At 38.9% G+C, this 14698-nt stretch overlaps 1 protein-coding gene across 1 annotated transcript; it reads right to left on the bottom strand.

Moving 5' to 3' along the window:
- Positions 1-2402: 2402 nt before the first annotated feature.
- On the bottom strand, positions 2403-6508 carry LOC122137856 (macrophage mannose receptor 1-like). The gene is made up of 5 exons (XM_042726867.1): positions 6301-6508; positions 5713-6087; positions 4555-4893; positions 2776-2864; positions 2403-2551 (listed from the first exon to the last, which is right to left on the bottom strand). Exons 1-5 carry the CDS (start codon positions 6335-6337, stop codon positions 2414-2416), a joined length of 978 nt encoding a protein of 325 aa, XP_042582801.1. The 5' UTR covers positions 6338-6508; the 3' UTR covers positions 2403-2413.
- Between the last annotated feature and the right edge of the window lie 8190 nt (positions 6509-14698).

The following is a 14698-nucleotide window of genomic DNA, read 5'->3' as shown; positions in this document are numbered from 1 at the left end:
AACTATACACAAACAGTTATTCATGACGGTGATAAAACACTGAAAGTGTCTCATCAAAATCAAGGCCTTTATGTTCTTTACCTTCTTTGGTGACACTTATCCTCTAAAGAAAATATCTGCACAAATGATCAAGCTGCTTCAAAACTGTTAAGTATTTAGTAGAGAAACTATTTCAAGCAACAGTTACTCACAAAACTTTCTACGTTCTTATAACACTGGGAATAAAACCTCAGCTCCATCACTGACCAGATCAAAAATGTACATTGTGTGGAAAACTAGTCAAGAGCAGGTGTAGACAAACACACACTCAATACACTTTTCAACTTTAGTCAACCTTCTGCTGTTTTGCATTTTGCATGTGAAAGCAGCATCATTAAGGGTTTATGGGTTCATAGCTACTCATCATTTGCTGAACTAATGATGCACAGCAAATGCATTTACACAAATACCTAAGATTTACAGCAGGGGACGAATGGAAACATTTGCTCGGGAATGCATTTATTTAGGAAAAGCTTTTGAGTGTTCAACCTCTGTATGAATCAGTTTAAGAGATTTCAGTTTTCTCATGAACAGACTCAAGAGCAACAGTTTTAAAACTAAATCCGAAATATCATGACGTAATTGTTTTGAAAAAATGAAACAACAACAAAGACTGTGACATGTCAAATCTGAATTGTGATTGTTACATCCATGAATATGCAAGCACATCATTATATTCTCCACATGAGGGATAGGCCTAATCCGTTCACTGCTCTGGCTGCTAAACACTGTATGATGCACGGGAGATTCTCCACAAAACACTGCAGAAAAAATCAACATAACTCACATTTATATTGAATTTTCATGGTATGCACTACACAATTTTCTGCTAATGACTAATGGTAATATAATGATAAAATTATTATTATTATATTATCTGTCAGGTAAACTAAAATATTGTGGGTGTCTAATTCTGTTATTCTTATATTTTCAAAGAAATATGTAAATTCATGACCAGTCATTTATTTTTAGCTTACTTATGAACATTTATTCATTTAGAAGACACTTTGATCCAAACTCAATGAATTAATGTCAATGAACCTGTTGTCACAAACTTGGTTGTTAACCACACGCACGACGAAGAAGATGACAGTTCCAAGAGACTTTAATAAATCCACAGAATAGCAAACAAAGAAACACAACCATACACTGATGAGATGGGATAAACACTGGTGAGAAACACACGGTTTCAATGAAATTGAGGACAAGACAATTACCATAGACAGGTGAAAAAAACAAATAATAACACAAGAAAAAAAACAACAACAAAACAAATCAAGCAGAACAAAAAAAAAAAAAAAAAAAGTAAATAACTTAAACACCACACCAGAAGGACAATTGACAAAATTAAAAGATTTGCTAAATCATTAAAACTCAATTTGGGAACAACATTTTATTTTTTTCATTGTCAAGAACTTAGAAAACAAAATTCCCTTGATCTTTTAAAATGAAAGAGGTCGTTGTACTATCCTGTAAACAAAACATCCTGTAAGTTTCAGAACTTGAAACTTTGTCATTAGTCTAAAAACAGCTTATACTGATAGCAGTCTGCCAAAACAACAGCACTGCCTCCACAGATCAACGACTGCTTCTACATAACTGCCCGTTTAGCCCCACCCACCGATTCTACATAACTGCCCGTTTAGCCCCACCCACTGATTCTACATCACTGCCTGTTTAGCCCCGCCCACTGATTCTACATTACTGCCCATTTAGCCCCACCCACTGGTTCTACATCACTGCCTGTTTAGCCCCACCCACCAATTCTACATCTTGGCCTGTTTAGATATTGGATCCGACAGTAATGTTGCAACACATAAGTGTGAGTAACTGTTTTATTACGTGATCACTATTGCTTTGTCTGTTATTACACATCGTTTGATATGATAGTATTTCTGCATTTTTGACCTAAATCACAGCAGTGTCCATCTGTGAAGGACGTAGACTGTCAAACATACACAACTATTATCCAATCCTAGCAGTGGGCGTTTACTTCTGAGTTTACAATCCTCCACACCTATTCAAACAGAGCATTCTGATGAGGGGGTTTAAACAGGACAGAAGATATCCTATAACTTCTAAATTACGTTTTTTGATGTAAAAATCTTGATAACATTATAAGTGGACCTCAGAGAACAGTACAAAATAAAGACAAAGGCAATTCATGATCATAATAAAAAAAAAAAAATAATAATAATAATAATAATTTAGTGTAATTTATCTACAATGAACTATAATAACTTTCATTACTATAATAACTACAGTATAATGAACTATAATAAATGCAATTAAATGATTCTAGTAAGTGATTAAAACATGTTTTTTTTTTTTTTTCCAGAAACAGTGTAATTAAAAATGTTACTGTTTTAGTGAGTTAATGAATATCATCTTCCCCTTTAGTCCACCTATAATGTTGCTTGTTTAATTTTTGGAACACTGTTCCGTTCGGCTGCTCCTGCCATGAGAAGTTCACATCCGCTGCCATTCCCTGCTCTCTGAGTTTCTTCTGGACCTGAAGACAGACCAGTGTCAGACAGAACTGATGTTTGAGTACAATGTTATAAAGCTTTAATCTGTCTACTGGGTCACAGAAAAACATTGAAAGAAGGGAACAGAATACATAGGGTAATTTAGAAATGATTTCACAAATATAGACATCAAATAACCTTGGAAGCACTGTAGCAAGAAAACACAACAGTACTATTGATTAAAGGTGTGGTGATAATTATGGCTTACCTCCTTCAACACAGCGTCTGCAGTCACTTGATCAGTGACATTATCACCTGCTTTCACCTCCAGTCTCAATATCTGTCGCCTTACTCGTACTGTGTAATATACATTAAAAATGCATAAAAATACATAAAAATGCAAACAATTAGACAGTAGTCACACTGTGATTATTTTGATATTTTAAAATTGCAGTAATAATGTTTTAAGGCAAGACGCTACAGGAATAACCATAGTTCTTTTTTTTATTTACTGGTCAATTTTGCTTCCATGTTTTCTTTCAGACTAGTGGATAGAAAATATGGTTACACTTCATTTTAAGGTGCCCTTGTTACAGTGTAATTATACATTTAAGTAGTAAGTGATATTAACTAACTACATGTACTTACTATACGTTTAGTGATAGGATTAGGGTTTGGCTTAGGGTTACTTGCATGTAATTATGCAGAATGTATTGTTATTATAACAGTAAGCACATGTAACATGTGTAATTAGGATACCTTAAAATAAAATGTTACCAAACAATATTTATATACACATTTAAGTGTTGATTTTATCGTACTTTCTATATTTGCATCTGTAGATTTCAGTTACAATACATATCTTAAAAGGCCATTTTCTCAAAATGAGTTTGTAACTCCACTTCAGCAGCACTTACAGACACCAAACTTTGCAGTTTTATTCCTCTCTATATTCTGAAGGTCTTTACTGAGGGGTTTGTTGATATATTATTCACGAGTTTTTATAGCATTTTATTCCCAAAACATGGTGAAAATATGATACTGATTTGATGGTGTTCAGACTTAAGTTCTTGAAATGTATGCAAACTAGGGCATATTTAATTAGATAATGCCTCAAACTGAATATTTAAACAATATTTCAGAAAGACTTAATATAAAACATTATGTTAATGTATTGTGATTGGTAAAGGTGATATCTGTGATTTCATATTTTTACACTATTGACCTTTACTGTCTTGAACTAAAGGGATGGTTCACCCAAAAATGAAAGTTCTGTTATTAAATACTCACCCTCATTTCGTTCCAAACCTGTAAGACCTTCATTCATCTTTGGAACACAAATTAAGATATTTTTGATGAGATCTGAGAGCTCTCTGACCCCCGATAGACAGCAAGGATCACACGATCAAGGCTCAGAAACGTAGCAAGGACATCGTTAAAATAATCCTTGTGACATCAGTGGTTCAGCTGTAATTTTATGAAGCTACAAGAATACTTTTCATGCCCAAAGAAAACAAAAATAACTTTATTCGACAATTTGTCTCCTCTGCATCACCCTATAGTGCCATTTTGGAGTGTATCACAAACGTACACAACGTATGATATGTACAGTATGTATGCGGATACACTGTTTACATTCAGATCAAAGCGCAAACAATGTATCCACGTACAGTGCTGCTGACACAGCATACATTGTTTATATATGTGATACTCTCCAAAAGAATGCTAGGGTGATGCAGAGGAGACTAATTTTGGGTGAATTATCCCTTTAAAGAAATGCTTGCACTTTTTTGTAGAAAACAAGTGTTGTTTGCCTGTGCAAAACTCATCAAGACAGTTTGAGGAATTATTCACGTTTGGATGATGCACATGCTAAACTGTAATGCTTAGTGTTATTCTAATCCTGACCCATAAGGATGAGCAATGGCAATCAGACCGATAAATTAATTATATTCTGTCCATCCATTTTCAGGCAGAAGATGTTTTAGCTGGTTTAAAATTAGAACCCAGAAACGAACACAAAATGCTCTAAAATAAAAATACCTACATGGACTTTTGCAAAAGAAGAAAAACATCTCTGAGCAGAGCTCATCAGCAATCCAACCATCCTCATCAACAGCAGCGCAGATTTCACTGCCGAAGGAATTATCTGGTTGTTTTTCAGCCCATCGCAGAGAAGAGCTTGTGTTGGTCTGATCGGACCATTTCCACGAGTCTCTGAACAGACCGATCCAGATACAACTCTCATCATTATGGTTCATCATCCTTAGCCGTTGATTCTCACTCTCATTCTTGACCGTGTATAAGTCTATGAAGTTTTCTCTACAAAAATGCTGAGCTTGTTTCCAGGACATCAATGGATGAGTAACTAGTACTGGCCCTTGATCTGAGAAACATCAGAATAACTGATTAACTTTGTTGGTAAAGGCTTTCCCCCCTTTTTTAACACCATTGCTCGGAGATTAACCTATAGTACAAATATGTACTTCAATTTACTATGTGCACTTAGGGTGTTTTTTACACTTGGTGCAAACACTATTTGTACTATTTGACAAAAAAATAGTCACTATGAAGATTCAGGTAAAACCAGAAAAGCACTATTGTAGCTTCTCAGAGAATAAAAGTATAAAATATGTGTGAAATGTAATAATTCCAATCCATTTTTTTTCTGATGCGTTTGAAGAAATTTTGTTTAAAATTACCAGCAAAAATATTTGTTGTGACTAATTGTAGTGAGATGCAAATAACTACAAGCAGTGCAAAAAAAAAAAAAAAAAAAAAAAAAAAACAACTACCAGTAAACAAAAATACTATCGAATGTATTTTATTTTATTTTTTTTATTTTTTTCCCCTCAAACTAAATTTATTTTTCTTTTTTTTTTTCAAAGTGATGCAACAGTCTAGTAATTGAGATGATAAAGCTAACAACCAAAAAGAACATCTGGCACATTTGCTGACTGAAACTCAACTAGACAATCGCAGCACAAAAGTTTTTGTACAGGCTTTCCAAAACACATCTATGTGTTGAAACTTTGCATGCACATTAATGACCCTAAATATAAATACACATATTCACCAAAAATGGACAGGTATCTTTTCTATATATTGAATTGCTTTATCTGTTTTTGACATCTGCTCATCAATAAAATATGTCTTTATAGGAATTAGTGAAAATATACAGTGTGTACAAGTATATGAATCTTACCACTTTGACAAACAACAACACATTTAAGATCGCAGCCTTTGTCGCGCCAGTATCCATTTGAATGAAGAATTACACAATCTTGGTCTCCTCCATAATTATCTGGCTGATACTTATCCCATCTCGCGTATGTGAGGTGTTCATCATGAAAAGACCAGCGCCAGCTGTTAACATCATCATAGAGTCCAATCCAAGTGTCAGACAGATATTTAGCTCTTAACTTGTTTATTTCACTCCACTGTTCATCAGTCTGGACAGTGGCCAAGTCAATGTAGTTCTTTTGACAGAAATTTCGAGCCTCATTCCATGTTTTATACTCTTGGATAAGAACATACTCAGTGAGTCTACGTGAGTCGCACAGAATGACTGAGAGAAAGCCTGAAAGAAACAGACTCAGGTTAGTAAGAGCCAATAATTTGCTGAAAGCAAAAACAGTTATTTAGCATTCAGATGTAATGGAGACAGAAAATTCACTCCAACTCACATGTTGTTACAGACAGCCCTAAAACACAAATACTTTTTTTCCCCTTTTCTTTTTTTTTTTTTTTTCTGATATTCCTTAAAACATTCATACAAACAAAACCCACTTACCTGAAAACAAAACGAGGTGCATCAGTATTTGTTCCATCACTGCTGAGGTTAGATTAGGTTAGTGAGCTCCTCTCGTCCTCTGCTAATAAACTGAAGTGTCTAAAGATGTTTTGAAACATACTGTAGCATGACTGAGGAGTAAATGGACACCCATTTTCTTTTGCATTTTTAAATCAGCACCTTCATTAGTCATTAACAGCAGACAACAGAAAATCATAGTGCGAAGATTTGCTCAGCTAATGATGCGCATCAAATGGGTTTTTACACAAATGCAGACAAAATCAGAGGAAAAAGGGAGTGATTTACATGGGAAATCATCCAGCACATATTTGGGAGAAGCTTCAGTCCAGTCCAAATATAGAAGTAGAATAGAATTGTGTTTATTGATGACTGCTGGCAGCGTATGATGAGGCCCTGAAGCCAGAGATGGAGGGCTGTTTAAAATTGCTCACATAATGCATTATATGAAGAACTAATGAATGTAGACAGATTTTAAGTCATGGGCTCTGATCAACTTTTCAAAAACATTGTATCATTTTAGAAAGTGATAATAAACATTACTTTTTAACAAAATGTTTGGTCAAAGATTTCATAGATGACAAATTAAACAATGAACTTAAGTTAGGTTTATACATTATACTTGTTCATAATGAAAAAAAAAAAAAAAAAAAGACTGTCAGTAACAATCTTAACACCTTAAAAATGCACGTATTTAATTTTTATTTTAAGTATGGTAAACCTGTTTCACACTCAGACCACTCCATGTCTTCTGTCGTCTGATTGATAGTTTAGAATTTTTTATCCAGTCAAACCTCTTTTAGTGTAATTGCACAAATGCTTCACATGTCTTTCTACTGTCAAATCTTAAGTGATTTTGATCAAGTAAAGGTCAGAATAACTGCAGTAATATCTCCAGATGAACTCTTACTGGACTGAAGCAGCTCAGCTTTACTTGATTCTCCATCAATCATGTTTTAGTGTCTCAAATCTGATCATCAGGATCTTTTGAGGAGTGTTTGTTTCCAGAAGCTTTACTTTCACTGTTCCTCAGCGGAGGAATGATCTTCACAAGCCTCCAGAACATCTCACATCTTCTGAGGAGCCTTTATTTCTTCATCTCTCAGTCAGCACTGGATTGCATTGCATTATATGCTTTGATCACAAAGTGACAGTGTCAGCATGTCATGTCAAACATATTTATGTTATGTATATATATATACACACACACTAGTCAACATTTAAAGTGGATCAAAACCCACCCCTAAAACTAAAATGCGTTTTTGTCTTAGGACAACTTTGATTAACTTTTTTGATCCACTTCAGATGTTTTGTGTGTGTGTATATATATATGTATATGTGTACAGTAAGTCATGGCAACATATGTTTTCCACTACTTTAAATGAAAAAAAAATATCAAATTTCAACTTTATTTTTTAAGCTATACTGTATGAGATCCAACTCAATTTTTAAAATCAGTTTAATATAATTTAAGTTGAAACGATTGTACTTCCAGTCAGATTATACTTAAAAATTAAAGGCAGCAACTTAAGTTTTTTTTTAAAAGTAGGTGGAAACTTTCTACAGATTCCAATAACAAACAGACCTATAGACTAATTACATTCTGTAGAGGTCCATCTTTTTTTCAGGCTGATGAAGTTTTGGCTGGTTTAAAATTAGAACCCAGAAATAACTACAACATGCTCTAAAATAAAAATACTTACATATCTTTTGCAAACAAAGAAAAACTTCTCTGAGCAGAGCTCATCAGTTATCTGATCAGATTTCACTGACAGACAAATTATCTGGTTGTTTTTCAGCCCATCGCAGGGAAGAACTTGTGTTGGTCTGATCGGACCACTTCCACGAGTCTCTGAACAGACCAATCCAGGCACAACTGTCATTTTGGATCATCATCTTTAGCAGTTGATTCTCACTCTCGTTCTTGACTGTGTATAAGTCTGTGAAGTTTTCACTACAGAAACTCTGAGCTTGTTTCCAGGACATCATTGGATCAGTAACTAGTACTGGCCCTTGATCTGAGAAACATCAGAATAACTGATTAACTTTTTTTGGCAAAGACTTTTCCCCCTTTTGCACCGAAATGTATCTTTAGTACAAACAGTATATGTAATTTGTATATGCAGTTTATGTTATAATAAATGTAATAATAGTTCATAACATTATTTGTAATATAAATAGCATGTACTTTTTAACCCTCCTTTGTGCTCTGGGTACTGTGTACTTCTGTGTTTGTTAAATATATCATCTCGGTTACGTACGTAACCCTCGTTCCCTGTTGGAGGGAACAGAGACGTTATGTTGAACGACATATGGGGTCTCACTTGGGAGGCCAATCATCTATCAATTCAACAAAAAAACGAAAAAAAAATTCTCCACCAGATTTTGCCTACGGGTATATAAGGTGACAGCGTGCATCCATTCATTCAGGTTTTACGCTGAGGAGCCGATAATGTGTCCCAGCAACAGCGAATAGTTCAAGGCTTTGGCATGGGGACATAATGTCTCCGTTCCCTCCATCAGGGAACAAGGGTTACGTATGTAACCAAGACGTTCCCTATCTGTCAGGGTCCTACCTAAGAGTAGGGATGGAACAGCTGCCAGAAGAGACTGACAGAGCGGGTCTGTCAAGGGAAGACACGAGTTTACCAAGAGGGAAACCTTACCATGGAAGAAAGCCCAGTGCAGGGGCTGACCGCGACTCCGGGCATGCTAACACCAGTACTGGGCCTCGTGACAGACTGCTCTGCCAAGTCTGACCACCCCAAAAGCAGACCAGGAGCTGCTTGGAGCTTCTGAAGCTCCGGGCGCGGTCCACGTATATATGAAAAGAGCTCTTACAGGACACAGCAACGCCAAGGCTGGATCTGCCTCCTCCTGGGGCAGTGCTTGCAGGTTCACCACCTGCTCTCAGAAGGGAGTGGTGGGAACCTTGGGCACGTATTCAGGCCGGGGTCTCAGGACAGTGTGAGAGTAGGCCAGCCCAAACACAAGCCAACAGTACAGTAATCTCCTCGCGCAAGACAGAGGCGTCCCGGACTGCCACCGAAATCTCGACAACGCCATTGAACTTGGGAGGTCGCCGGGTGAACTAAATCGCGTAACCAAGTCGAACCATCCGAATGAGCCAACACAACGGGTTGGGCAGCGCAAGCAACACCCCCAAGCCCTGTACAAGTGGCACCAAAGGGACAGTCGGCGTTCCCGGAGCGGTGCAGCGATGGGGAGTTGTGTTGGATGGCCCCGAAAGCATTGCGTTCTGAGTCATCACAGCAAAAAAAAGAAAACTGAGGATTTTCCACCCGGCCCTCCTCCGGGGGAAGGAGTGGTGCCGTCTCCGCCAGCTCCTGAAGAGCAGTCTCCCACATCTCCGAGTTGCCCATATCAGGGCCCCTTTGTCGTCGTCTTAAAATCTCGAAGAAATCTCAGCACTGGGCAGAGCCAGTGTGGAGGACTCAGGGGGGCACCCACAGCGGAATGGTGGTAGCTGGAGGATCACGTCAAGGCAAGATGTGTTGAATGGCCTCAGTCTGCTTTTGCACCGTAGAGAACTGCTGGGCAAAGTCCTCAACAGTGACGCTGAACAGGACCGCCTGGGAGATGGGAGCATCGAGAAAGCGAGCTTTGTCGATGTCTCTCATCCCAGCCAAGTTTAGCCAGAGATGGCACTCCTGGACCACTAACGTGGATATCGCCTTCCTGAGGGACCGCAGTGACCTTCATCGCCCATAAGGCGAAGTCAGTCGCCGTGCGCAGCTCCTGCATCAACCTTGGGTCGGTACCACCCTCATGCATTGCTTTTAATGCCTTGGCTTGATGTACCTGCAGGATAGCCATGGCATGCAGGGCAGAGGCAGCTTGGTCCGCAGCACTGTAAGCTTTGGCAGAGAGAGCCGCTGACAGCTTACAGGCCTTGGACGGGAGACGCGGACGATTCCTCCAAACGGCGGCGTTTTGTGGGCACCCAGCAGCTCTCCCCACCTGGGGAATGTCCACGTACCCGCTGGCTGCCCCACCATTGAGGGTGGAGAGGATGGAAGAGGGAGACGAGCGGCTTCTGGCCGCAAAAGGGGCCATCCACGACTTTGTCACCTCTTCATGCACCTCCGGGAAGAAAGGAATCAGAGCAGGACACGGTTGTGAGCCGCACTCTGTGCCTAGAAGCCAATGATCCAGCCGCGAGCGCTCAGGGCTGGGCGGTTGTATTCACCTCCAGCCTGATGCTCACGGCTGCCCAGGCAAGCATGGCCGACAGCTCTGGGTCCGATTCGGCAGCAGCGACAACACCCGAGGGAGGCAGCCCCGCTGAATCCTCACCCTCAGAGGCTGATAGCTCATCCCCCGATGCTCCAATCGACATCTGATCCTCGAGACGGCCCAGAAGAATCAATCGGCAGCTGCACGGGACATACGCTGCAGGAGGAGTGAGAGGTCCATGGGGCGTGGTCCGGCAGAGAAGCTCTTACAGTCATCCTCAGATCTCCCAGAGTGCCAGCCGGCGGTCCCCTGCTCGAGCCAGAGAAACCGGGACAGGTGGCAACAGAGGGGTCTGCTGCACTCCCCTTGAGGAATGACAGATGCGATCGCAGCGATGCTATGCTCATACGCTCACAACTGCACCGTCAAACCAACCAGGAACAGTCTTCCACCACGAGATGAAAATGGCTTTGTAGCGAATGCTTCTATCATCGACTACTCTGCTCCTAAGCAAAAATCTGAATGAATGGACGCGCGCTGTCGCCTACAGTATACCCGTAGGCACGGGGAGTGGCTCAGCATGCAAAATCCACTAGCCAATTTTCATTGGCGTTTTCTCTTAAACTCAGAGATGATTGGCCTCCCAAGTGAGACCCCATACAGTATGTCGTTCGACAAAACTCGTAGTGACCGACAGATAGGGAACCACAGTGTTTTCCGTTAAATTCAATTTGAGTATTTGTACACTGAGTTGAAAATAACTAGAAATAAATACAAACAACATTTCAAATTATTGTACTTGGTGTAAGCAATATATTTTGCTGTTTGTTTTTCCTCTGCCTTTTAAATGAGCAGACAAGTCTCAATGTTGAGTATTAAAATTCATGTATTTCATATGATAGTGTTTGACAAGCTAGAACAGAAGTTTTCTGACTCTTCAAAATATTTCCAAAACACATCGGTGTGTTGAAACTTTGCATGCACATCCATGACTCTGAAAGCAAAATGTTCACCAGATTTCAAGAATAAATAAATAATAGTTTAACCAGCTTTTTGAGCCCAAAACAACAGGGGGACTGGTTGCACCAGCTGGACGTTCACTCGGTTTTAGGCTAGCCTGGATGTAAAATGCATTTTAAGTTGTGTGTAGCATTTGGCATGTTGTAACAGGTGTAAGTATTTATGGAAGGCTTCACATAGCTAAGCCCAGCATAGGGCTTACACCCAACTTTTTTTACACCTCGCTGGTGCAACTAGCCCCAGCAGGGATAACTTTTTTATATACTGAATTGCTTTAAGCAAAGTATATGAGTCTTACCACTTTGACAAATAATGACACATTTAAGATCGTAGTTTTCATCATGCCAGTATCCATTTGAATGAAGCATTGCACAATCTTGGTCTCCTCCATAATCATCTGGCTGATTCTTATCCCATCTTGCGTATGGGGGCATTTATTTTGAAAAGACCAGTGCCAGCTGTTCACATCGTCATTGAGTCCGATCCAAGTCTTAGGTCGATATTTAGCTCTTAACTTGTTATTGTTATTCACTCCACTCTTCATCAGTCTGGCCAGTGGCCAAGTCAATGTAGTGCTTTCGACAGAAATCTCAAGCCTCTTCCCAAATTTTACGCTCTCGGCCAGAACATAATCATGTGAGTTGCACAGAATGACTGAGAGAAAGCCTGTTTTAGAAAAAAACTTAGTCAGGTTAGTAAGAAAAAAAATCAGGTTTCAAATGATCCACTCATTTGATAAAGGCAAAGAAAATTATAAAGCATTCAGATGTGACTTAATGGAGACCAACTTACATGTGAAAAATGTAGGTCCTACAGAGATGCACTTTATTTTATTGTTGTTATTTGGTAAAGACAAGCGGTTCCCAACCCTAGTCCTGGAGGCACCCCAACACTGTCTCCTTTCTCTGACACACCAATTTCAGGTCTTGGAGTCTGTACTAATGACCTGGTGACCTGAATCATGTGTGTTTCGTTAAAGAGACATGCAAAATGTGCAGTGTTGGGGTGCCTCCAGGACCAGGGTTAGGAACCACTGGTATGGACAGCCAAAAGACACAAGACATATTTTTTAAAGTTTCCCATATTCTTTAAAACATTCATACAAATAAAACACATTTACCTGAAAACAAAACGATGCGAATCAGTGGGACTTCCATCACTGTTGAGGTTAGATTAGGTTAGTGAGCTCCTCTCATCCTTTGCTAATAAATTGGTGTGTCTAAATTTGATTTGAAATTTAGCATGACTGAGGAGTGAATGCACACCCATTTTCTTTTGTATATTTAAATCAGCATCATTATTATTCATTAACAGCAGACGATAGAAATTCATAGTGCAAAGGTTTGCTCGGCTAATGATGCACATCAAATGTGTTTTTACACAAATGCAGACAAAATCAGAGGAAGAAGGGAGTGATTTACATGGGAAATCATCCAGCACGTGTCTTGGAGAAGCTTCAGTCTGGTTCATATAGAAGTAGAACAGAGTTGTGTTCAGTGGTTATTGATGATTGCTGGCAGCATATGACGAGGCTCTAAAAGCCAGAGACGGAGCTGTTGGAGAAAAAAAAAAAACACAGAATATGCTGGTTAGGTATGTTTCGAAGCATGGCAGCTGGTTTGAGCTGGTTTAATATGGCTCTTAGTTGGTGCTGAGCTGGTTACCAGCACATAACCAACTTACACCAGCTCAGGACCAGCTCGTGACCAGCTTAAATAAACATCAAACCATCTACCATCCAACAAAAAATACATAACCAACAAATATGACAAGTTTGTTTGTTTTTTTCTTTTTTTCTTTTTCAACGATGACCAAGAAAGGTACGAATGCTGTTCAAAATTGCTCACATAATGCATTATACAGTATGATGAACTAGTGAATGAAAATGTGAATATCTTACATTTTTTTATAAAAATAATAAAATCGCCTTTTAACTTAACATATATAGTTGGTTGGTGATTATATAGATGGTATGATGAAACAATGAGTTTCTTACATATTTCTTATACATTTGTTCATAATAATAATAATAATAAAAAGCATGACAATGCGTACATATTATCCTGCTTTGGTGCAAATAAAAGTGACAACAGGTGCACAGGAGAGGCAACAGCAAGATAAAACCCAAAGAGGGAATAGTTTGGCAGTTAGTTAGTTTAGTCTGGATTTTGCCCATCTAAGTGCACACACACAGCAGTGAGTATTGAACACAAACACACACTGTGGACACACACCCGGATCAGTGGGCAGCCATTTGCTGCTGCACTCTGGGAGCTATTGGGGGTTCGGTGACTTGCTTCACCACCCGGATTCATGTTGGATTCATTGATTTTGCAAGCATCATTTTCCAATCAGGCTTTTGAGGAATATTTATTCTCTCAATCATTATTGTATTGCATTGCATTGACAGGGTTGTGCTTACAGTTCACAACACTACTAATTCAGCAACGGAATCTACAGGTGCATCTCAATTAATTAGAATGTCGTGGAAAAGGTCATTTATTTCACTAATTCAACTCAAATTTTGAAACTTGTGTATTAAATAAATTCAATGCACACAGACTGAAGAAGTTTGACTCACATTTAACAAAACCCACCAATTCACTATCTCAACAAATTAGAATACTTCATAAGACCAATAAAAAAAAAAATAATAATAATAAAAAATAAAAAAAAAAACATTTTTAGTGAATTGTTGGCCTTCTAGAAAGTATGTTCATTTACTGTACATGTACTCAATACTTGGTTTAATTACTGCCTCAATTCGGCGTGGCATGGAGGTGATCAGTTTGTGGCACTGCTGAGGTGGTATGGAAGCCCAGGTTTCTTTGACAGTGTCCTTCAGCTCATCTGCATTTTTTTGGTCTCTTGTTTCTCATTTTCCTCTCAACAATACCCCATTGATTCTCTATGGGGTTCATGTCTGGTGAGTTTGCTGGCCAGTCAAGCACACCAACACCATGGTCATTTAAGCATCTTTTGGCGCTTTTAGCAGTGTGTGCAGGTACCAAATCCTGCTGGAAAATGAAATCAGCATCTTCAAAAAGCTGGTCAGCCGAAGGAAGCATGATGTGCTCCAAAATTTCTTGGTAAACGGGTGCAGTGACTTTGGTTTTCAAAAAACACAATGGACCAACACCAGCAGATGACATTGCACCCCAAA

This window comes from Cyprinus carpio, chromosome B7 (assembly GCF_018340385.1).
Source record: "Cyprinus carpio isolate SPL01 chromosome B7, ASM1834038v1, whole genome shotgun sequence".
Lineage (NCBI taxonomy): Eukaryota > Metazoa > Chordata > Actinopteri > Cypriniformes > Cyprinidae > Cyprinus > Cyprinus carpio.
Note: the sequence above shows the minus strand (reverse complement) of the source record. Positions and strands in the feature narration are given on the sequence as shown.

Coding starts and splice junctions, on each gene's coding strand:
- LOC122137856 (XM_042726867.1), bottom strand. CDS start 6,337: ATGGAACAAATACTGATGCACCTCGTTTTGTTTTCAG. Junction 6,088..6,300: donor GCACCTCGTTTTGTTTTCAG/GTAAGTGGGTTT, acceptor TGTTTCTTTCAG/GCTTTCTCTCAGTCATTCTG. Junction 2,552..2,775: donor CAGACGCTGTGTTGAAGGAG/GTAAGCCATAAT, acceptor GTCTGTCTTCAG/GTCCAGAAGAAACTCAGAGA.